A 25,083-nucleotide genomic window follows, 5' to 3' on the forward strand; every position below is an offset into this window, starting at 1 on the left:
CATTGTGGGCAGCCCGTTGTTCATTTGCCACCCGACCCGATCCGGGGCCTGTCGGGACGGAAGCGCCGCCGCCGCTGAGCGATCGAGCGGGATCCATTGTGGGCAGCCCCGCGCCCGCCGCGATCCAGGCCGGACCCGGGGGAGCGGGGAGCGAGCGGCCGGACTTCGCTTCTCTCGGCCGCCGCCCCCGCACGGCAGCCGGGCGCCTCCTTCCCCCGCCCCGTTCCCGCGGCGGACGGAGCGCTCGGCCGGGCGGGGGGCGCGGGGCGCGCCCGCCATGTTCGCGGAGATAAACCGGCGGACGCTCGCGTTCCGCGGCGGCGGCGGCCTCGTCACCTCCGCGGCGGCCGCCTCAGCGGCGGGGGCCGAGGCCTGGGAGCGGCAGGACCCCGAGGCGCTGAACGGGCGCGGGGCGGACGAAGAGGCGGAGCTGGAGGGGCTGGAGGCCGAGGAGCTGGAGGCCACCGCCGCCGAGGAGAAGGAGCTGCTGCTGCCCCAGGACGCGGCGTCGCCCCCCGCCGCCGCCGGCCCCATGTTCGCCGAGAGGAACCGCCGGACTCTGGCCTTCCGCGGCGGCGGGGGGCTTCTGGCCGCCCACCCCGCTGCCAACAATGGCTGCGAGGCCGCGGCCTGGCCGCGGAAGCACTTCAATGGGCGGGGGGCGGACGAGGAGATGGAGCTGGAGGGCGCGGAGGGACTGGAGACGGAGGGGCTGCTGGAGGGCAAGGAGCTGGTCCAGGACGGGGGTTCGCTGAGTGACAGCAGCGACGACGAGGAGGACGGCGAAGGGGGCAGCCTGGGCGACGGCAGCGGCGCCGAGGGCGGCAGCTGCAGCAGCAGCCGGCGGTCGGGGGGCGACGGCGGGGACGAGGCGGAGGGCAGTGGCGAGGGGGAGAGCATCCGGCACTTCCCGCTGGCCAGGCCCAAGTCCCTGCTGCAGAAGCTGCACATCTCCTTCCAGGGCTCCTGGCTCAAGGAGTTCCCGTGGCTCTACTACTGCCAGGAGACCGGCCTCATGTCCTGCGCCTGGTGCACCGCGGCCGTCGCCGCTGCTGCGCCCCCCGAGGTGATCATGTCCGGCGCGCCCCTGCCCGGGGGCCACGACGAGCTCTGCAAGGGCACCCGCAACTACAAGCGCGCTCTGCTCCTGCGGCACCACCTCTCCGCCGAGCATCGCCTCAACGAGCCCGGCAGCGCCGAGCAGGTACGGCACGGGACGGGGAGGGGGCGGCAGGGAGGGAGGGGCAATCCCGGCCTCTCCTTTGCATAGGTAAGGTTTTCTTGTGCTCACGTGTGTGAACTTCTTTAAATGGCTGCTCGTGGTGGTTGTTGCCCGGCGGGCTGGCCGCGCCGCGTTGCTCTCTCTCGCCGCGTCCGGAGCGGGAGACGAGCCCCCTCTGGGATTTGGGGACTCTCCCGCTGGATGTGGGCAGGCACACAGACACAGCACGAGCTGTTGTTTGTGGTTGTATCCCGTTCCCGTTATCTGTCCGGCCCTGGCGGGTGCCGCTTTCATTAGTTCATCTGTTTATCTCGTGAAGATAAACCGGCGATGTGGGAAAAAAGTTGCGTACGAATCCCAGTGTCACAGCACTGATTTAAATACGCTCGTTACAACTTCCTCCTGCGGTACAGGCGGAGGGAGGGCAGTGTCCGGCCAGCGACCGCTTGTGAAATGGGGACTCGGTGGCGTGAAATTGGAATCGCTCTGCCGTGCTTAGCGGTGTGGCCCCGGTGCACTAATCGGATAACTCCATGTATTTAAGTTCTTCGCGCTGAAATCTTTTTTTCCCGATTGCGTTGCCTTAGATTGAGTTGCTGAGCAAGAAGTCTGCAATCGCTTGGTGTGTGTTTGAGATAAACATGTGGTTTCCTGAAAGCCGTGTTACTATGCCAGCGCTCCTCTAACGCTGTAGGAGTAGTGAAGCTCTTCACGTTCTCCGCTGAACTTCAAATCATTGTGTTTCTTGGCTGCTTTCACGAATGAGGCAGGGCTTGCCCTAGAATGTATGTGGAAGAAAAGCCCCTAAAGAATACTTATGTTGAATCTGCACCCTTCTGCAGCCTTTTCTCCTAGGGATGCCTGCGCTGCTGAAGTTCGCTGGATCACTTCCTAGCGTTAAACTTGCCTGCGGGCATTAGCTAAGTGTTGCTTCAGGTTAGGCTAGTCCTTGAATTGTTAGGATGTTAGCCGGAATTAATTGATTAGTCACTCCGTTTTTCTGCATTTAGAATCCAGTTTTAATTAAAACACCCACCTTGGTTGGGTAGCTTTATTTGGAGTCTGAAATGTAATGCGGTAGTTAGATTGAGGTTATTGCTTGAGCACTCTTAAGGAGCTCAGGGTACCTTGGACAAGAGCTGCTAGTCAAATGTTGGGGCAGGATATCAGGATTACAGGATGATTTATGAAACGTTAGATGAACTGTTGTTTTCTTGGAACTACTTGGAAAATATATGCAAATTTTTTGTGAAGCTATTGCAGGACTGCAAGGGAAACCTTATGGTGCACAAATACGAGTTATCCAAAATATTATTTTTGGATTTACAAATGCAACATTCACCTTCAAGATGATTAATACTTCTTTTTCAGTGAGTGTAGTTTTATAGCACCTACTGTTACAGATGTTATGTGGTAGTAGGTCGTCATCTCAGTTTTCTTCAGTCTTCTGGGGTTTGCTATTCACTCTGCAATGTTTTAGCCAAACTTGCTTTCAATTAGTTGTTTCTAATTAAGAGACTTATATTCTTAGTTGCTTTTACTTCTTCATAGCTTTGAAAATGTTCCAGTCTTGCATAATGCTATTGCAGCATATTCCTTACTGTCTTGTTGCCTAGTTTCTAACTTTGAGTTGTGAATATTTACTCTGTAGAAGTATGTTCTGTCACTGTGTAGCCTCCTGTGTTAGTGGATGCTGCTAATCCCTGCTACATTGGGAAGCTTCTCTCACTATGTTTTAGATGTATTTAAATAAAAGCTATTCCAAGCATTTTTTTTCCTACTTAGATAACTATTTTTTTTCTTTCTGTCCTCTTACCCTGCGTCTGTTGTAAAATTGTTAAATAGTGGGAGGGTGGAAGGGAGGACAGAATATTGGGTTGTTATCACAGTAGCCTACAAGTTAATGTAAGTATGTATTTGAAGATTGTGTTTATTTGAGGACCTTTCATTGTCATGGGAATATTAGTAAAAATGAATCTGCTTTTATACTACTGATAGTTCAAGAAAAAATATTTGTACTAACTGGAATAATAAATGAAGCAGTAGGATAGATGAGTCAGTGGTTCTGCACTGTACTAAAGATAAGGTTGGAACAAAGGTAGCTGTAAAGAGATTGCTTTTTTTTGAGTGGAAAACAGTGCTTTGTGCATCCTTCTGCAATTACATTTCAGTTAAAAACTTCTCACAAGGGAAGGAATTGGAGTTTTTCAGGAGTCAGTGTAGTTTTCTTTGTGGTGAACTTTCATGTTACAGTTGCTTTATCAAAAACCTGATTAAGAATCTGTTTTCTTTCCCTTCTATGTTTAATTTCCGTATCCTTTCATACTCTTAATGGCACTTGAATTTCTTTTGATACATATGTTTAAATTAATACCAAAACAATAGCCCCGTTTTTTTTCTAAATGCCATGATACCAGATACTTGGAACAAAAGTAGGTAATTTGTACCCTGACCGTATTTCCAACATACATAATGAGGCAGCAAAGCCGTTTAGATTTAATGAAACTTGGGAGAGATCTTTCAGCCTTTGTGTTAGAGACAGCACACATGTATTATGGACTTGACAAGCCTCAACTGCAGGGCATGTTTAGCAGCTGCTAATAAACATATGGCATAGTGCCACCACTCAAGCACAGAAAGGAAATCGTAGGTGTTAAGACAGTAAAGCAGTGGAAATTTCTATAGGTCTGTTGGATATTACACTCATGAAGAAGTGAGTGATGATTTCAGTTTATTTTTGGGATATATTTTATTTGGAATGCCAAAATACATCACAAGTGGTTGCAGCTGCTGTAATTCAAGGGTATTGAGCTGTCAGCCGATGCTTCTTTCTAAGACCAAATTCTTGAATCTTTTTCTATTCTAGTTTTTAAAATAATTTTTCTCCACATTAAAGCTTAAGGAAATCTATCATCATTTTGAAACTACCTTTGTTTTTGTAGTGAACAGACTGTGTTGCAAGAATCTTAAGAAATGGATGCTTAGTGGGAAATCATGTCAAAATATTTTAATTGTTTGATGAATTTGGGTCCATAAGATGCAGATTTATTGGCTGCTGGGGAGTCCTCTCCTCAAGCCATCTTCTTAAAACATTTTCTTTCTGGACATAATCTGGAAATACTGCCAGAAAAGCTTTCTCCAGTCTAACAGGCATGTTGGTTTAAAGCAGAAGCTCTCCAAAAGGAGGAAGGCTTTTGATGTGTTATTTTTTCCATGTGAACTGGAATTGTTTGCATTATGTGAGCAGTGATGAATGGAAGTCATGCTTCAGATGTTAGAGTTACATTAGTGTTCTAAGTTAACTTCTTGACTTACTCTTAGCAGAGTGAAGAAGTTGAGGAGGAAGTCAGGCCTTAGAGTAAGCACTATCAGTGTATTTTCATGTAGTGTTTTTATCAAACCTCAAACTATTCAATTCGATATTAGGCAATTAATGAAATAATTAGGAATTGCTGAATTGTCTGTGAGTGGTGTTGTGTGTGTACAGAAACAGTAGAGCATCATGTGCAGCTGATGGGACCATATTTTGAGATGATTTTCCTCTGCGCGTGGTTAAGAAGCTGCTGATAGCTGACTTTTTTAGAAGACACATTTACCAGAGTAAGAATTAATTTGGGGGCACAGGGAACTGCTGTAGAGCAAGATGTGGTAGTGGGGAAGGGATTAAAAAATGTGGCATAAGTACTTTTCATATATGTGCAGCTGAGATGGAATCTGTGGTTAGGTTGGTTTGGGTTTTTCTTAATTCTTCCTGCCCTCACTGTTCTTCCTTCTAGGGAAAGAGTATGCTGATGGAACAGTAGGAGAAAGAAAACTAAACAAAGTAAACTTCTAGTAGCAATTTTTGGTCATCTGGTTCTGCTCCTGTTAGCTTTTTGGCAAGTTTAATTAATGAATTATACATATAAAATAGTAATTTATCTTTGTGTGTATTCTGTTGAAACTGAGCACAATTTTAGTTTCCTTAAGCAGTCTCTGTTCTGTTACAGCACTTCTTAATCTCACCCACAGAGGGAAGTTTTTGACTTAGAATACTGAAGATTCCATAAATAGAAATGAAATTGTGCTGATTTTTCTTTTATTCCTTATTAGTGTTTATTAAAGGATGAGGTGGTTTGATGTTGGGGTAACTTAGTTGATGAGACTGTGGGGTCTGTATTCTGAAAATATAGTTGACATCTACGCAAATATCATTAGTTCGTTGTTCTCATTAGAAAAACAGAACCCTTATGTTGATGTCTCATGTAAGTTGCAGAAGTTTGCAAATACACTTTTTCCTGTAATTATTTGCTGCATCTTGCCTCCTGTATTTTTTCTTTATCAATGTCTAAATACCTCAAATATATTTGAGCGATATCACAAAGTAATATTATTTTATTCATTTTTCTCATAATAAATATCAATTCTACTTGTCATACTTGGTATACATGGACTTATAACTGCTCAGATGTCAGGACTTCATTTGAGTTGTGGCACTAGGGTTAACTGTTGTACTGTACCAGCAGTAAAACAGTTGGTTTTAGTACTGCAGTTAGTTTTAGAAATGTTTATGCACCCACTTCTGTAAAGCTTATAGTATTAATTAAAGCTGTAATACCGATTGATCTCTTTCTCCAACGCACACCCCTAATAGCTTGGACACAGGCTGCATAATATCTCATTTTTCCACTCAACCTTCTGGTCTTGTTATAATGAAGATTTCATTCTTATTTTTCTGTAGCACATTTGTGATCTGCAGCTCCTCTTCACCTTGCTAGCTTGTCCTGTTCTCAGGAAACAAAAGCTCCACATTGTAAATAATTTTTTTTTTTGTCCCAGCCTGATGGGGTACTTATACTTGCTTAGTTAAAATGTACTCTTTCTCCATTATTTAATCAGACATTTGTCAAAAGAACTGCTGCAGGTTGTTCTTTAAATTTTATGTGGTGTTTAATGTGTTCTCAGAGAATGAAATTGACAGCTATCATAGCATCTACCTAACATTTACTGTGTGAGGTGCAAGTCACTGGTGATTGATGAACGTGACATCACTTTAGGGTACTGTCATTTTCATCTTAATCTGATCCAGTGCCAGTGTAATTGGTGTTTTGAAACTGTGCAGTGCTCCATTGCTAAAGTGACAGGAAGCTAGTCCAGAACTAAAATCTGAGAGTTTAGAGTGACAGCCTTAGCTGTCCCACACCTGGAGCAAACTGTTTCACAGCCTTGATCTGAGGTAGTACTTGGGATGTGTCATAAAGTACACACAAAAAACATTAAGATGAGGTTGGGCAAAGATCTTGTTGCTTGTTTTCACATAAAAGCCTAATTGCTTTTATTTCTTCCTCTTTAATGAAGTGTTTTTCTGAGAAGGGTAGAGATTCAGAAGCAACTTGAATGTGACAGCAAACTGAAATTTCTCTGCAGGAGATGCTGAAATGGCACAGTTTCTGTTTTGGTTATACCAGGCCTTATTTGCTTCTTATAGATGTAAACACCATTTTAGATGTAGTTACAGCCTCAGTTGTCATTCCAGTGATCCACACTGGGATTATAAATTGAGATGAGTACTGATTTAATCCACTAAGGTCTGTGGGGTGGAAAGTGACTTTTTAAATATACATAGCTGGTTTCTGCCATAGTCCCAAATTAAGAGTAGTACTTTCCTTCAATGTGTATTTTAGCCCCAGCCTAGCTTATGTGCTCATGACAGTGCTAACATTACCTTCTTAATACTGATTTTGACCTGTAATGTTGAGGCAGCTCTAGCTCCCTAATCAGTGAAGAGTTTTAGGAGATGAGAGAAGAAAATAATGATTTAGCTTGGAGCTATCCATTTTTGGGCTTTCCTTTTTTACTAGGAAAGAAGAGAGAATCTTGGAGATCTAGTATGAAACAGGTTGTCATTGTTGCTGCTCTTGATGGCGGCATATGTCAGCCCATATAAGTATGGTCTCAAATATGCCAGTCTGTGTTTTCTGCTTTCTCCTAGCTGCTGCTTTGTACAGTCTCTGAATCATCTTTATCTAAACATGAGTTGGAAGTCTTCTATGTGCTCTAAAATCCAGTTCAAATCTCTTGATCTCTCTCTGTCTTAACTAATCTTTAATAATGAATTATATCTTGGTGTTGGATTTTCTGAAAATACCAGGTTTTAGCAAAATTTTGAAGCTGTGTTTGAGATCACATCTTAAAAAGGTTGTGTGTGTGTAGTAAGTCTTGTGCCAATGTTGCCAGTGGAAAGTTTGGGAGGCTTATTTCAAGAAAGTCTGAGGTAAGTATTGTAATGGAGGCTTAAGTCGGGAGTTTTTTTGTCATCTGCAGTATTTATATTTATTCTGCTTGTCATGTGATACACTGTTTAATCCTAAACCTGCTGCAGTTAAAAAGCAAAGGATAAATAATTTGTAAAACTGTATAAGAAATACATTTGCTGTTATAGCTACATGAGCAATATGTTTTCTTTAAAACATTCCAGACAGATTGGGACGTACAGACCTAATCTGTGTCTGTTCATATCTCAGCATGAAGAAAATGTTGAATCACTTATCCAGATTCTGCTTAATTGTTTAAGTGCTGATTTCTGGGGAAGTACAAGGGATTTGATATGTAAGAATCATCTAGTTAAATCTTTGGAAAGAGAGGCTCCTGAATCTTTAATATATGTGGGTTAGGAATAACAAGTACTTGACACTCAGCTGTATATTTCCTTACTTTTGGCTGAAATTTTCCTTCCTTTGCCTTCAAGGCAAATCTAGTTCTGTTTGTTTCAAACTTGGGGGTGGAAGGTGCAGAATGAAAGCATGATTTATAGTTTTCAGAAATGTCTTGTTATTTATATATTCCTGTCTGCCTTTGTGACCAAGAACATAAATAATTTAAAAATAGTTTGATTAAAATAATCTTCTTTAGTTTATTTTCATATTGCTATTATTGTGTTGAAGAACTAAGGAGAGCATTTTTTAAGAGCTAATTATGTTTGTGTGGTTTTTTAATTATTAAGAGCTAATTATGTTTGTGCGGTTTTTTTAATTGCAGGAGGCAGAGTTACCATCAGAACTGAATAATGAAGGATACTGTGATTTTAACAGCAGGCCAAATGAGAACTCTTACTGCTATCAGCTCCTGCAAGAGCTCAACGAGCAGAGGAAGAAAGGCATTCTTTGTGATGTTAATATTGTGGTGAGTGGGAGGGTCTTCAGAGCTCACAAGAACATCCTGGTTGCAGGCAGCCGCTTCTTTAAGACTCTGTATTGCTTTACAAACAAAGAAAGCCGTAACCAAACCACTGTTACCTATTTAGACGTTGTTGCTGTTCAAGGTTTTTCTGTCATCTTGGACTTCTTATATTCTGGTAACCTCGTGCTTACGAGCCAAAATGCCATTGAAGTGATGTCGGTGGCCAGCTACCTTCAGATGACGGAGGTTGTCCAGTCCTGCCGCAACTTCATTAAAGATGCCTTAAACATAAGTATAAAATCGGAAGCTCCAGAGACTGTTGTAGTGGATTACAACAGAAGATCTGTTAGTAGGGATGGTTTATCTCCAAGGGATCAAAAAGTTGCCAGCTTCTGGGCAACGCGAAACCTTACCAACTTGGCAAGTAGCATAAAAACTGAGAATGATCCCTACCCTATTGATGAGGGCCAAATGGAAAGCTACCAAATGAATGACTGCAGTTGGGTCCAGGACAGCTCACCTGAAATGGCTGAAAATGAATCTCAAGGTGAGGGAAAAGTTTTCGTGTGGAATGACATGGGTGCACAAGGACAATCAGTTCAAGAACCTGGAAAAGCAAGAAGGAAAAACCAAACTGCAAAGAGATTTATTTATAATATACCACCTAATACTGAAGAGAATTCTGAAGATTGCTCAGTGTTGCAACCGTCAGTCCCATATCCAGAAGAAGATTTGTCATTTATTAAAGAAGAAGCAGGTAAATATTGCTTAATGTCAATTATGTCATTTGAAAATTAAAGTATTGACTGCAGTACCTGCCTATGTAATGTTTGTTTTTTTATTTTTTAAATTATTGTGCTGTATGAATAGTTAATGTATGCAGTTGAAGTATTGTCATTTGCCTGCCTCACTTTTTGATGAATTAATAGTTTTGAAAACTTACTGCAATTTAGGAGCCAAATTAGGGGTAGATTTGAGACACATCTGGAACAAAGTTCTTTAGATGTGTCTTGTTTCTAAAGCAGTTTAAAATGTATGTCTGCTTTAAACATCAGTGAACTGTGGATGTCTCCTCCAGGGCTCTGCTCTGCTCCTGCCCAAGGGGCTGGGGGACAGAGACGAGCAGTAGTCCTGCAAGGGGGCACGTGGGGATCCACGGTCCTGCTGTGTGGTGCCAGCAGTGCCTGGGCATTGCAGTGACATGTGCCAGTGCAGAACAGTGTGGGCTGGAACTGGGGATATGTTTCTCCAGTACAAGAGTCCTTCATGTGCTTAGTGAGTAGTGACACAACAGAGCAGCTCTGGAGAAGCAGCTGTGCTGAGGAGCACTTCTCCAAATGCTTGTTACTTATCTCTGGTCTTCATCTCTGAACTCTGGCTATGTCTGCTTTAGCTTTACTTGGGAGTTATGCTTGTGAAGTGAATTTCCTCTACTTCTCTTACTGGCAAAGCTTTGTTAGATTGCACAGGATTCCTTGTGGCTGAGCTGAGGATAGAAGCTGTGTTTCAAGAATATGACAGTCACTAATATGCCTCAGGTCCACAGCATCAGGTTAGATCTAGCCTAAGTGAAGCACCTTTAGCTGCAGATAGTGGGGGATGTTACATCCTCAGCACCCACACAACAATTCTGCCTGTGCTGGGCTACACTACTTGCTCTAGTTGCAGTGCCACAAAAAAGGACAAAAGAGAGTCTGGAGCAAGAGCTGAGGATGTGTGTATTAGCTGCACAAATACAAAATTTCTGAAAGAATTTAGCATGTGATTTCTATTGATGATTTATAGGGGGTAAATATTCAGTGTCTTTTACTGATGGAAATACAGAGAATATGCCTACTGTGTGATGGCACCAACAACAGATATAAATAATTGTTTGGGTTCTGTGGAATTTTGTATGTGTGCTGTGACGATTTCTTGGAGAAATAAATGGAGGGCATGGGCAGTGCAGTATGTTTAGTCCTTGGTTTTTTTGGGTTTGTTTGTTTGGGGTTTTTGTTTGTTTGTTTTGGTGGTGTTTTTGTTGTTGTTATTTGGGATTATTTTTTTGACCAAGAAGCACCAATGTTTCCAGTAATTTGTTATGCTAAAGAATTGAATTACAAAATACATCCACGTAGCATTTTGATGAAAAGAACTATATTGGAGACAGAGCATTCTGAATATGTGTTGTGGTGTCTGTCCAAAACCATTGAAAAGTTCTGTGACTGCAGGGGGAATTTTATTTTACAGAGTTCTAAAATACTAGTCAACTCGTGATCTCTTTGGTGTTTTCAGAGCACGCCATATATGTTCCTAAGTACCTAATTACATGTTCTGTCAATGTCAGAATTCTTTTGGAAGCCATATCTAATATTTTTGTAATGATATCTTCACTTTTACTAAGTTCTTGAAAACATAGTGCTTGAAACAAGAAGAGTGACTGAAGTTGGGCTTGGTATAACTTACTTTTCACCCATAGTCCATTCTTCAGCTTTTGGTATTCTTTCTCTTCTGCTTGTGGCTCTTTCTCTTTGCTTTGCAGGTAGTGTCCACTCTTAAACGCTCTTCTTTTAACTGCTCCCTCTGTGCCAAAGAGGTGGAAGAGGGAGGAGTGGAGAGTTGGAAGAATGTCAGGAATGAGTTGAAGAGTAACCTGCAGGTTATACAATAACTTTTTAGAGATTAAATTTCATGTGGGGATTAAAAACTACCAAAAACAATAGGCACTGAGAGGTAAAGATCCATAAGGTAGTGTCATCTGGAATAGATATAAGACAATTCTATAAGAAGAAAAATAAAGAATAGCAAATTCTTACATTCAGAGCTAAGGAGCTCTCCCGTTGGTTGCTAAAACGGAAATGAGCTTCTACTATTATGCTTTGTCATGTTCTGATGGGGGTAACACCAGTGGTTATGAACTGTCAGTTACATGCAGGGTGAGTTTCTGTGCCCTTGATTTAGGTTTGAGTTGGTCTGGTGCTTTTGTGATGATACTGTAGATATGGTGGAAGAGAAGCCTACTTAAGATCACTCCTCTCACTACAAAAATTTATCCCTGAAGATAAATTTCCTTGAATTTAATAGTAAATGAATTTTCCGGTTGGGTACAGTTGGTAAGTATTAGACAATAAACAGTAAAAGCTTTCTGAAGCATCTGCTACCCCTCTTGTTCCAGTGAAGCAAATATGTTAAACTGCTCCTTGCTGAACATGAGTTTTTCTACTCATATCCAATAAGGATATGTCAGCTGCTTTTTCCTCTCACCCTGTGTTGCTGATGTGTTGTAAAGACTGACCTAGAACAGAGGCTAGATGGAGTTAAAGAATAAAGTAGGTATTTATTATCAGGCCTCAATGGATGCACCTTGGGCAGTACAAGAGCCCAGCAAGGGCTACACCCAAGATGAACCAAAATGACAACCGGCCACAGGGTCTCACACTTTTATAAGTTCTGGTCCATTAGCATATTGGAGTTAATTGTCTAGTTAAAGCTTTAGCTTAGGAAGTCCCGTCCTTGTTTTTCTCTCTTCAGTCCACCATTTTTTATGCTCTTGGACCTGAAACTTGGATCATTTGTCCTTGGCCCCCAGCTAGAGAAGGAATTGTTTTGTCTACCTACTCTGTGAAGAGAGCTTACTATCCTCTAATATGAAGCTCAGAACTACACACTAAAACAGTACAGAATCTGAAAAATATAAAAGCTAAAACTTGAGGCATCATTGCCAGTGAGTTTAACACCTTCTCTGTAAAAGTAGCATGTTGGTGAGCTTTAAAGAAGCTTTTAAAAAGTTAAGATGGATTTGAAATTCCTTGTACTGTCTTACATTTACTTATGTTTTACTTAAGTTTTCAAGACTTCTCCAGTTTTAGCTATATTAATTAAAGTAGCTGTTTAATTAAAACACGGAATGTTACCACCTATATTAGTATTTTCTCTCCTAGTTGATAATCTGCTAAAAATTTTTTTACTGTTTACAGCCATCATTCATCCTACAATTAACCATTTACCATAGTGAAAATAACCATGCAGACAGCACATTACAGTGTGTTACAAAAGTTCAGTGAACATAATTCATCATATGCTTAATGTCTGTTCACGGGGTGATTTTGTCAATTTTCATCACTTCTTGGGTGTCTTTCATCTGGGAATGGTGGTTTTGTTCTTTTGTAAAGTGTCCTATCCTCAGACATTAGAGCACAGCTGTGAAGTATTGCTCATGCTTTCTGGAACTGACTGTGTTGATTTTTAGGAGACTTGCATGCAATATCCCAGTAGCTTTATGAAGCTACAAGTTACAATTTCTTACTGTGATTTTCAGGCTAGATAATGCTGTAATCTGGTGGAGGTGAGGGAAAGGATAACAAGTGCAGGATTAAAACAGTCCTTGCTGGAACGAGAGGGTTCCTAACTGATTTTGTAGGGGTTCTGAAGGAATTCAGCTTGCTGTAGAAACAACTACTTTTCAGAAGGATACATAGAGCAGGTAAAACTGCTTACAAAAAGTGTAGTGCTGGTCCCAGCTTTTGTTGTGATGCAAGGGCTTGATTAGGGCTTTACAATAAAGCAGGTATTTTTGTATTTTAAGAAATCAAGATTGATGGACTTATCAGGACATGTGTATATTTCTTGTAGGGATAAACCCCACTTGACTGACTGTGTTACACAAGAAAAAAGAATTGTATATTTTTCCTACTTTTCCATGGTACTATAACTCTCAGTCATATTTTCTTTAGACCTTAAGCTGATATCCTGATTAAAAGATTTAAGTTCCTTGATGGACCTTTAACCACTTTATTTGCCCCATTCCCTGTGTAATCCAGTATTGAAGGTGTCAAAGGTTTTTAGAAGTCATCTGAAAACACTGCAGTATCTGAGGGTCACCCTCTTCCCCATTCATTCAATTTACCTCTCCCAGGGATCATCTCAAAAACAAGCAGGTTCTCTCCTTGCATTCTCACAGTATGAGTCTGGTGTGTCCCTGAGCTCCAGAACTCCAGGCAGTGTTCTGTATATTACTGTTGTTACTGTTGTCAATGTGCTTTTTTCTTTTTGTTGTTGTTGAATGGGTTGGGAAAGAAGGTTTTGTGCTGTCTAGAGATCTTCTCTGCCTGAAAATCCCTTTGAGTCCCAGTGTAATGCATTGACTTACTAAAAAGGGTCCATGAGAACAATTAACTTTGCCACAAATAAACGGTCTGCATGAGAAAAGTTCTTTACTTTGTATTTCACTGGTATAGTTGTTGGAGAAGATCAGCAAAATAGCTTTCACTTTCTTGGGAAGGAATTTTTCAGGGAAAGTTTGATAATCAAGTTGAAAAGCAAGTGCATAATATATTTGGCATCAGATAGTGGTCTTCTGTCAGGGGTAGATGATGCTAGATCTGACTCTGTAGTCACAGCAATATACCACTTTTTCATGAATGAAAAATAGTAAAAATTGAGAGCAATTTGGAGCAACAGAGTATGAGTAAGATTGCGTTGGCAAAATGTCTTAAATATGTCTAAGCCCTCTGTTGCAAGAGGCAGTTGAGCAGTAATGTGCTTCTGGAATAAGCCTTTTCAGAAGAAGCAAGGTTAAAGATGTGAGGAATACTCTGGGAACAAAGGGAGCCCAAAATACTTTCTTTTCCCCACCTTTCTAGTATGTCAGTCTTGGCAGTGCTGTTTCCTCTGTCATGTTACCTAACATAAGCAACAAATCCAGCTCTCTAATAGCAATCCAGATTGTATCAGTAGATTACCACTGCTTTCTTTGCAATCCTTGAAAGCTATGGCCTAATCTACTGGCCTTATCCTGTCTACTTTGTCTTTTTTAATTGATTAGATGAGCAGTCAATGTCAAAAAATATAGTGAAAAATAGTATTTATTTTTCTATTACTTTGGCACTATTTGTAGTGTTAATATATGTGAAGAAAACAGAAGTTAAGTTCACTACAAACAGCTGTATCTAATGTGAAGTTTTGTATCTTTTCCCTCAGTACACCATATTGTGTGTCCTTTTCTATAATGCCCTGTTCAATGGCTTCTGTCAGTGAACTTCTCATTATTTCTCATATCATGACCTACTCAGTAATGTATCATTTTCTGGCCCCCAAATCAGTATATTTTCTGATATCAATCAGAAAAAGAGTGAAATTTGTCAAACTAAGGATGGTTCTGGCTTAGATATGTTCTCTCTTTCTCTTGGTGCATGCCTACCTCTTGCCTTCGAAACTGAAAATCATTGTATCTGGCTTCTGGTTATCCTCTTTCCTGAGAACAAATGCAGTAGAACATAAAATCCTTTCACAATGTTTTTGATTCCTTTTTTTAGTGGTGTAAAAGCCACACAACCACTTTATTTTATTTCACACTGTCCTTACCTCTTCTCAAATCAACATAGTGTGAATTTTAGTGCTGATGATTGATCAGCTTCTTTGTATTCTGTTTTATTTTTTATTATTTTGGCTTTGCTTCTTGTTGACTTTAATAAAAGGTCACATTACTGATAGCCTTTTATCCATGCAGCCTAGAAGGATGGGTAAATGTTTGAGGTTAAGTGACATTTGGATTATTAACTTATACCTTTTAGAAATCAACTAAAGTGTAGAAAGGTAACCTAAGATCAGAGAAAAGTTGTGATCAGGTGGTTTAGTCTGGAGAATATTATTGCTTCTAATTAGCTTTATTTTTTTCTTCAAAGATCTGCCTTACCTGTCTATACTTTCCCCCTTTACACCCTATCCCCGTTATACCAGTATGACTGCATCCGGAGTTGCTTCCAGCCTCCTATCAAGAGGCTATCATCTGGCTTTAAATTGACCAGAACAGGTCAGATGATAATTATGTCTAGTTTTGCAAGCAGATTTCAGGGGCCAGTAGCCTGGGTGAGAGGAGAAATGGGAGAAGATATTATGAGCCACAAGGGTCTGTAAATAACTTGCATTCTAGAAGCTTACCTGACTGTAGGCTCTATATCCAGCTGGGGAAGGTAGTAAAGGCTGGGTATTGCACTTCCAGCTTCCAGTCTATGTGTAATTAAAGTCTATCTTGTTTGGATGAGCAATTAGACACTAAATATGCCTTTTGAATGGTTTTGTTTTGAACACATTAAATGTGTGCTTAATCAGATTTTCTAGGTCAACGAATTATTCTAAGAATAAGCATTAGGTTTAATTATTATCTACTTAGTCATGTATACTGAAGCATGTGTAGCAACCTCTTATCTCTTGTGGTATCTGTGCTGGTGTTCTTTCATGTTATAGTGGGTCTTCTCTTCCAGTTGGAGGTTGAAAGATTTAGTAGCTACTACCTACACTAGATGACAGCTCTTAAATTTATTTGGCTCTATGCAGAGTCTTGTGCTAAGATCTTGAATTATTCAGGGATTTGAGCTCCTAAGTTCTCACAGACTTAAATAACAGATGTGTACATAAATGTTCCTAGTGACATTTAGTTTGTGTTCTCTTAAATACAGAAGAATTGTCAAAGTGACAGTGTTATGAAATATGTTCAGCTTGGTCCACCTCTTACCTATGGTCAGTCTTTGGTGTATGCTTATTCTGAAGGAAGCTATACAATAGTGCCTGTACACAGCGTAATGTTATATCTGTGTGCAGTAAAGACTTGGGTCTGTTGATCTTACAGATATTCATACTATAAGGGAGGAAAAGTGATTAAAATATTTTATTACTGACTGACCTTTCATTGTTCAGCTACAGTTCTAGTACAGGGAGAAAAATCTATAAAGAAAAGATATAATACTTTAAACGTTATAAAAGTAAGTTTGTTTTTTTCCTCTGCTAGATCCTGAAGCCTACTGTAATTTGGAGGCTTTTAGCCTTAAGATCCAAGTCATCTTTGCTCTTACCCAGCTTCCTCTCTAATCCTTTCTTGTGTATTATAGAAGGAAGTCTTTCTTCTCACCTCAAAGGAATGTGTAGTTGGCATGTCTATAGGGTATCTGTGTTCTATTCCTTGAGTTGTTGAGATGCCATTGCTGGAGTCCATCACTCCAAATTAGTATAAGGAGTTCTTGCCTCTTTTGGACATAACAGAAGTTATGTCAGTAATTAAAGTTAGAGTCAGTAATTAAAAAAAAAAAAATCCTCACTGCTTTGTGTTTTTTAAGGGAGAGGGAGGTTTATTCCCTTCCCTCTTCTTCCATTTATAGCAAAATAGGTAGTTAGATGAGCTAAAATACTGCTATTTCTCGTCTTCATTCACTCAAGCTCTGCTTTTTAAAAGCTCTGGTGGAATGCCTAGTTTGGCAGTTATGATCCAGCTTTGCTTGTTGTTTTCCATTGTCTAATGGATAAGATAGAATTCTAAGCTTCCTACTTGTTAAGTGATATCCTTTTGAACTGTTGTCTTATGTTGCAGACCAAATCACTGCTGCCAGTGGTAATGCTGCCTGAGCAGTAAATGAAACTGCTGTGTCTCATGCTGTGAGGATTTGTAATCTGTACCTTTTTCCAGTAAAACTGCAAGTTGGAAGTGTTTAAATGTGCAGCTTGCCACTAGCTGCATGAAATTCCAGTTTAGCCTAAGAGAATTTCCTTTCCCAAAAAATCCTTAGAATGAACAGTGTAGGGATAAAAAGAAGTCTTTGGACTATTAAAATGTATAGTTTCAGGCTTGAAAGCAAGAATACATCTCCTCAAGAGTTTTCACAGTGGTGACATTGGGAATCCAGTGTGAGGACCCAACTACCATCCAGAGAAATAAAAGGAAATCTGCCAGTTACCACTGCAGTTTGTTTATTTAACAACTGTTTGCCTGTGAGGAAAGTAATGGATTTATGAGTTCATGATTTCCAACAAACTCCTGTCTTGGGGATTGGGGGAAACATTGATTTGCACTATTGCCAGAAGAGCTTTTGCCCAACAAATATGATTTTGTCAAATTCTTAGTGCAGCTTTGTGTACTATTTATAGTTCTTTGTGCTCTGTAATAGTGACTCCATGTTCACTGATGCAGTTCTTACTTGTTATGAAGTGTGGAATTAAACAAGCACAGATCTTTTTAAGGCATTGTTCACTTCTGAATGGTTTTATTTTTTTAAAGAGGAAAAAAGGATACAAAGTCAACATAAACTGCAGAAGATCTTGTCTTAAGAGCAAATGTAAATATGCAAACTAGTCTTTTAAGCTGTTATATTCCAAGTAATTATGGTCTCTTGAATTGATGTGGTTATAGAGTAATGGACATGATTATTCAGAAAAGGATTTAGACATAGCTGTAGGATCCTTTATGTAAATAAAGGTATTTAAAGCACTATATATATATACCGTGAAGATATTTTAAGGCAATAAAAAAAAAAACCCAACCATGCCTCTAGTAGAAAATACTTTTGTACCAGCTAGACTACTGTGGCAGTCCAGGTGAAGACACTGCACAAAGCAGTTCTGAAGAGAAAGGTTTTCCATCAGAAAACCTTTCAGCCCCCTCATGATGATGGTGAGGGAGTACATATCCTTACCATCAAAGTCCCTGTAGTATGAAAAAGGCTTTCAATTTTCCTCAGGATGGGGAGAAGAAATGGTGCTGTGGAGAGTAGTTCAATGGTCTCATTTCATTGAATTAGGAATACAGTTATTTCTTGTTTTAGTATTGAATACTATGTGAAAACATGCTATAATCACTATTTTAAGGCTAGAAACTTTTTTTGTCACAGTTTAAAAAGGATATATATATTGCTAAACAGATTAGATTGATGACTGATTAGAGCCCAGGAAGCTAAAGAAAGAATGTGTCTTTAATAGCTACTTCAAGTGACTTCAAGTATGGACTGTTGCCGGGTACTTCAAATGACTTCAAGTACGGATTGCTGCCGGGTACTTCAAGTGACTTCAAGTATGGGCTGCTACCGGGTACTTCAAATGATTTCAAGTATGGATTGCTGCCAGAATCTTGGCCAAAAGACGCTTGGGAAAATGGTAAGTGTATCTGATGGAGAGTAGGTAGAGGGTTAGGAGATTATTTAATCAATCTTCTTCCATATCATTTGCCTTTCTGGATAATGTACTTCCTTGGAGGGAGGAAAAGGAATTGAAATATATGGAAGAGTAAAAACAGAAAGTGATTTATATTGGTTCTAATATTGTGACTGAGTGTGAAGGTACCTGAGGTCTTTAATAACCTGATAACTGCCCATCCCTTTACTAAGCTAAATACAGATAAATAGCCTTTGAAATTGAAAACTTGGATGGTGAAGATATGGAAATAAATATAATTTTAAAAGGTGATCTCAGCATATGTCTTGCTATTAAAAATAAAAAACTTCATTGCAATAAATGTTTTTAGTTCAGTACAGCTGTAATTAAGCCTTCTGTCAGTTCAAGCAAGCAATTATCTGTAATTATTTTTCTGTCTGAAAACATACTGAAAACACCACCATATCTAAAACAATTGTTGCTAGTTCCTTACAATACATAAAGTCTTGAGTAAAAAGATATCAAGTACTGGGTAATAGTAATGCTTACCTCTTCTCTTTAACTGAGCTATTACTGGGATGTGGCTTATGGTTTATTTTAAGCCACAAACAGTAGAAGAAATGTGGTCATCAGAAAGTGAAATTTGCTGGCAGTCAAGAAATTAGAAGCTGGGTCTTAGAAAGTCTGTGTGTTCTTAAACCATTAAATTCCCATATATCTTACAGCCCTGATGTCTGCCTATATAGGACTTAGTTTTCTTCTTGCAAGCCATTATGTGATGTTCTGTGGACATGCAGCTCACACGAGTGCTCCAGTATGCAAACTTGTGAATATTAGCAAAATGTAATTTCCATGTTGGGATGGATTTAGAACCTCAAAGGAGGCAACTCTAGATACAGGCATATGAGCATGTGCACATAATGCACAATTACTTATGTTTTCTTCCTTGCCAGTGTGAACATTAGAAACTCTTGCACATAATCATGTAGCCTTACCAGTGCTTTTTGGATGCTTCTAGATGGTTATGGTTATGTTCATAAGTTCTCACCTGTAGTAAGCTGTGTCAGTATGAAAATATCAAAATCATCCTTGTATTCCTATGTGGCCTTCTCCATGCCATAGAATCCTGTGTTGTTCTTTTTCACACAGTAATAGGCAGCTGTATTAAACCTGTTTTGCATATATCCTTTGAGCAAACTATATAGAGTTCTCCTCCATCATAAGGAAGAAGTGAGATATTGCTACTTCCATAAGTTTTTCTGCTCTTTTTATTTTTTCTGCTGTTAGATCAAAGTAGAAAATAGGTAAAATCTGAACCAATTCCTTTTTGAGAATTTCAGAATTTTGCTACCTCTTAGTGTTTTACTCCTCTTGTCAATATTCATTCTTACTTATACTTTAAGTCAGGTCTTGGTAGACAGTTCCTGCATGTAATTCTAAATAGAATATTGGAAGAGAAGATTGCGATTGTCTAAATGCTGCAGAGTTAAAGGGTTTCTAAGCCAGAAGAAAATGTTTTCTGGTATAACTGACAAATAGGAATATTGGTAAATTGTAGTTAACTTACTTCAACTCATGAAATAAGACTTCTGTGGTAAAAATGCCTTGGTTACAAGTAGGTATTTTTCTAATAGAATTGTATATGCAGAACTTAGCAGCATTTTTGATTTCTGCAGATGGGCATTGTCCTGATTTTGCTGATGAAAGGTCGTGTGTTTTGCTTTGTTTTGGCACCTGTTTATTTTTGTGCACTAGACAGAACATATTTAAATTATTTTTTGTGTGTTTCATCATCTTTTCTCCTGATGGCTTCTTATCTTTTAGGTGATTCCTCTGCTTTAATCATGAACAAGTTGAAGTGTCCGCACTGTAATTATGTAGCCAAATACAGAAGAACACTAAAGAGACACTTGCTCATTCACACAGGCGTGAGATCTTTCAGTTGTGACATCTGTGGGAAGCTGTTTACACGAAGAGAGCATGTAAAGAGACATTCCTTGGTAGGTAATCTCAAGTGGTCATGTATATCTATGCACACATAGGAGTGGGGTTTTATGGGGATTTTCAGGTGTTTTGGTAGTTGGAACAAACTGTTCTCTGATTTGACATAATGTAAATTGTCTTGATCTGAAATGGATGAAGATAAACATTTCTTGGATAACTGTGCTTCTTGTTTTCTTAATGGAAATTCAGTGTCAATGAAGACAGTAATTTCAAGATTATTTTGAAAGTGATGTAATAAAGGGATGCAGTGTATATAGTATTGTGTAGATGATGAGAAGCAGTTTTGGCTTAGCTTTACTGCAGTAGAACAGCCCATCTTGGTCTATAATGCTGCATCACCATTTTCTGTGAGGGCACCCTGTTAATTCAGCAATTGCACAATGTCGTGAGGTAGTTCTGAAATGTTTGTTTCACAACTAGACAAAGCTATAGTGTAGCATCTGCTTTAAGATTAGGAAAGAATGAAAAATATCTGATGCAGAAAGTAAACATCTGTTTGACTTACATTCTGCCAGTACCATAACCAGCAGTTCAGCTTACCCTGTCCTGTGCACATTGCATAACTCAGGATTTGACTTGAGTACTTGTTTATCTGAGGATCTAGAGGAAGTTTTATCTGTCTTGAGTATTTTGTAGGTACTTTGTATCTAGTCTATAAGGAAATTAAGACTTCGTTATAATATATACTATATAAAATCCAAGGTGTGTTTTAGGGCAGTAATAAAAGAAAATAATAACATTTATCCAAGCTGTGATTTTAAAAATTGCCCTAATTTTGCAAGATGATTTGTAGATAGATAGAAAAGTTTAGTTAGTACATGGAGTGGGGTAAAATGCACTTCTCCAAGGTGCTACAGCTGGGCTGGGGCAACTCTTGGTATCTATAGGGGCTGTTGGATGAGCATGTTGAGAGCAGCCGTGCCAGGAAGGATTGGGGGTGCTGGTGGGTGAGAGGTGGGACATGAGCCACCAATGTGCTCTTTCATCCCAGACACCAAATGTATCCTGGGCTGCATCAAAAGCAGCATGGCCAGCAGGGTGAGGAAGGGCATTCTGCCTCTCACAAGACCCCACCTGGAGCACTGCATCCAGCTCTGGCGTCCCCAAAACAGGAGGGACATGGAACTGTTGGAGCTACTTCAGGAGAGGGCTATGGAAATGATTGGAGGGATGGAGCATCTCTCATATGCAGAAAGGCTAAGAGAATTGGGGCATTATTGCCTCATTGATGGTCATGCTCCTTCCTTTGTGGCTTACCAGAGAAGACAGCAGCAGTGGGAGTTAGTTGGTCTACCAGGAAGAGTAGAATGGGACTTCAGTTTTCTATATTTTCTGTCCTGTATTTTCTGACCAGGACTTGTAGCTGAAGATTTTGAAGTCAGACAATGTGAAAACAGCTGTGGAGTGAGTTCAGTGCAGTTCTGTGCTTTAACTCTGAAGTGTTCTTTCTCTGACAAATTCAGAACACTTTTTTCTGGGGGTTTTTCCCCCCTCCTCCCCCTTTCAGTTCAACAAACCTCAATCATTCAGCCTTGTGTGAAGTAATATGACAAGTCTAGAGGCTGAGGAAAGCACAGCTGTATCAGCTGTACTGACTATACAGTAGAGCTGAAGTAACTATTTGTATCATGACCTAATTAATTTTTCCCCTCATCTGGGTGGTAATTTCTTTTTTATCTAAAATTGCAACTTCTTCAATGGGACTTCAAATTAGATATTTAAGCACATAATTGTAATCTGTTGTGGGAACACCAGATAGAAGAAGGAAATCTTCAATATAATTTTTTCATAGATAATAACTAATATACATGGTTGCTGAATTCAGTTACTTGTACAAGCAACATACTTCCAAATTTAAAATCAAAGTTTATGGTTAGTCAACAGCAGCCTTCTAATTTTATACACAGACTCAAATACAGGACAAAAAAATTACCTAAGGGACCTGGAAAGTTGATGTTGGTTTTAATTGTGTTGAGAGGGAGAAGTCATGAAAGAAGAATTTTGCTCTTTGAATTCTTGAATGTAATAACTCTTGCTTGTTCTTAATATTTCAAGAATTTAAAATTGTAAAAAGCAATTTTCTAAATGAGTTATGTTGTGTGCAGTGGAAGGGTTTGTGCTGCTCTCATTGCTTCTGAATCTTGTTCTGTACCCTGAGGAGATGTGAAGTGAACACTCACCTGTGTAAAGAACAGGCGACCTGCTGAGCTCCAGCGAAGTGGTTTGTTTGTGGGCAGTAGTTCATATCTGTTGAGGAATACATAAATACATCTTCAGTAATCCTTCCTTACTCTGAACAGTGTTTGGTATCTTTTGGAAAAGTTAAAAATAGGAATCTTTATATTAATAATTATTATTGTCATTATTAATAATTTTCTAGTACTATATGCAAATGTAACCTGATGTGCCTATATTCAGCTGTTAAAATTTCTCTTCCATAGGTGCATAAAAAGGATAAAAAGTATAAGTGTATGGTGTGTAAGAAGATTTTCATGCTAGCAGCCAGCGTTGGAATAAGACATGGATCACGACGTTATGGAGTTTGTGTAGACTGTGCAGATAAATCTCAGCCTGGAGGGCAAGAGGGAGCAGACCAGGTGCAGGACACAGATTTCCCTAGAGATGAAGAATACGAAGAAAATGAAGTGGGAGAAGGCGATGAGGAGCTTGGTGATGATGTAGAAGAACAGAATGACCAGTCTCGATGGGATGAAGGCGGGGAAGTTTGTATGCCTTTAGATGACTGACAGAGCATATGACTTCAGGGTGCTGCAAGTGGACACTGTATGGATTGACTGTTTGAATTTTTGGACTGAAGGCTTGTGAAATATGGTACAGGCTGGATGGTAGTTATGTTGCTGTGAAAATGTAGGGTCAAAGCCTTATAGCAAAAAAAGGATTATTAATTTTTTATGATATTTGCACAGGACTGTACAGCATACAACCATTTGGTTGAATTATACAGAGTCCTCACATCTACAGTCAGCTATCAAAAGAAAAATGTATTTTTTATTATTTATAGGCTATAGCTACTTGGGTCCTATTCAGGCATAGTAGTAACTGTAATTATGTTACACATTCATGTACCTGTTAACATGAATGAAGAAAATTGCAATTTGGTATGGAAATATAAAGACAGCTTTCCCAAATCCACTTGTACTTTTGTCAGCGAGTCAGTGAAGCTAATTTGGGCTAGTGGCTCATTTTCCACAAGCATGTCTTTGCCACACAAACCTTACCTCTCCTGTAATCTGATAGGTGAAAGCCAATCATTTAAATATGTGTCACAGATATTGCCAACACCATATTGAAATTTGGGTTGAAACCTTTTGGCTCTGTGCTGGCAGGTGCTATGGGTGATAAGCACTGGAGAAGTTTTTAATGGCATTAATTTAGTGTCTGTTTTTAAAGAAGGTTGTTGTTGATTCATCAGTTTAAAAACAATAATGCAGAAGAAATGACCAGTAATGGAAATAATAGACTGATCAGAGCATGGGTAGCTCTTGTGCCACTTAGTCAAAAGAAACAGTCATGCTAAAAGGTAACTGATGTAATAATGTTTCTTCTCCCCTCTAAGGCCCCCCTTCTCTCAAATTTTTTTTTTTTTGTTTCCCTGGTGTATACCTCAGTCCCACAGAATAAAACACAAGAAATGGAGAAAGTGTCATATTAAAACAACTTTTTGGTCAATAATTTCTTACTTGTCCGTTTTTTGGCTAGTTTATGTGATGTGAATTGGACACTAGGCTATTTTGCCCATCGTTCATCATTGAACACAAACAATTTTTTATTCTTTTGTACTTCATGTGTTGTTGCTAGTATTTAATATAAACAAACTACATTTAACTTGCTCATTTGCTGGATTTTTTTTTTAAGAAATACAAGAAGTCCAAAGCAAAATAATGCTCTTTGAGTTGTCTACTTTTCAGGAGGATATGCTCCTTATGCTCTTTGTTTCAGATTTTCTAGGAGACATTGAAACTTGAATTTTTGTAGCCACGTAGTTCTTTTTTTTTCTTTTTTTTTTCTAAGCTTGTAATATTGTACCAATGATTTCAGGCCCCCTTTCATAGGGAGGGGAGGGCATTACACCTTCACCTTAAACTCCTCTGTGTTGTCTAGCCTAAGGCAAGTTAATTCAGGCAATCATTGGAACAATATGTCTGATGTACTATTATGTCACAGTGAGTAAATATGCAGAGCATTTGTCATGACACATAGCTAGGCCAGTGTGACAGTACTGTATAAAAAACAATTGAGGGTCACCATATTTTTCAACTTTGTTTAATTTTAAAATGAGTATATTTTTTCCTATTTTATGTCAGGTAACTAAATTATGGTAGTTGTGTGGATAACTTTGAATTATGCTTTGATGGACAAAATCTTACTGGTGCTCCATCTGATCAAAGTTGGTATGTATTTAAAGAGACAAGCTTTACTGTTGTCCATAGAACAGTAACATAATGTTAACACATTGTTTTTGCTGATTGAAACTGAGATGATAAGTTTGAACTACAGTTATATGGGAATTAAAATGTTTTTTTTTTATCATCCACTTGTTTCATTGGTAGTTTCCACATCATTGTAAACCTGACATTAATAGTTTTTTGGGGAGGGTGGGGAGGGCGGGGTACCTTTTTTTACACTGAAAATTACATTTTATTCTCATTGTTCTAGACTGAAATGAGTAATGTGTAATTCTGGTGGGGTCCAAAGTAGAAATTAGTTGGGCAAAGATGATATGAATGAAAAAGTATTTTAAACGTTAAAGTAATGTTCTGCTTTGTGAATATGTAAGTATAGCA

At 39.5% G+C, this 25,083-nt stretch overlaps 1 protein-coding gene across 1 annotated transcript; it reads left to right on the forward strand.

Annotated features, from left to right (window-relative positions):
* On the forward strand, positions 1 to 24,829 carry ZBTB10 (zinc finger and BTB domain containing 10). The gene is made up of 5 exons (XM_053992947.1): positions 1 to 1,204; positions 8,240 to 9,137; positions 18,104 to 18,277; positions 20,099 to 20,274; positions 22,720 to 24,829. Exons 1-5 carry the CDS (start codon positions 278 to 280, stop codon positions 23,023 to 23,025), a joined length of 2,481 nt encoding a protein of 826 aa, XP_053848922.1. The 5' UTR covers positions 1 to 277; the 3' UTR covers positions 23,026 to 24,829.
* Positions 24,830 to 25,083: the final 254 nt, after the last annotated feature.

This window comes from Vidua macroura, chromosome 1 (genome assembly GCF_024509145.1).
Source record: "Vidua macroura isolate BioBank_ID:100142 chromosome 1, ASM2450914v1, whole genome shotgun sequence".
Lineage (NCBI taxonomy): Eukaryota > Metazoa > Chordata > Aves > Passeriformes > Viduidae > Vidua > Vidua macroura.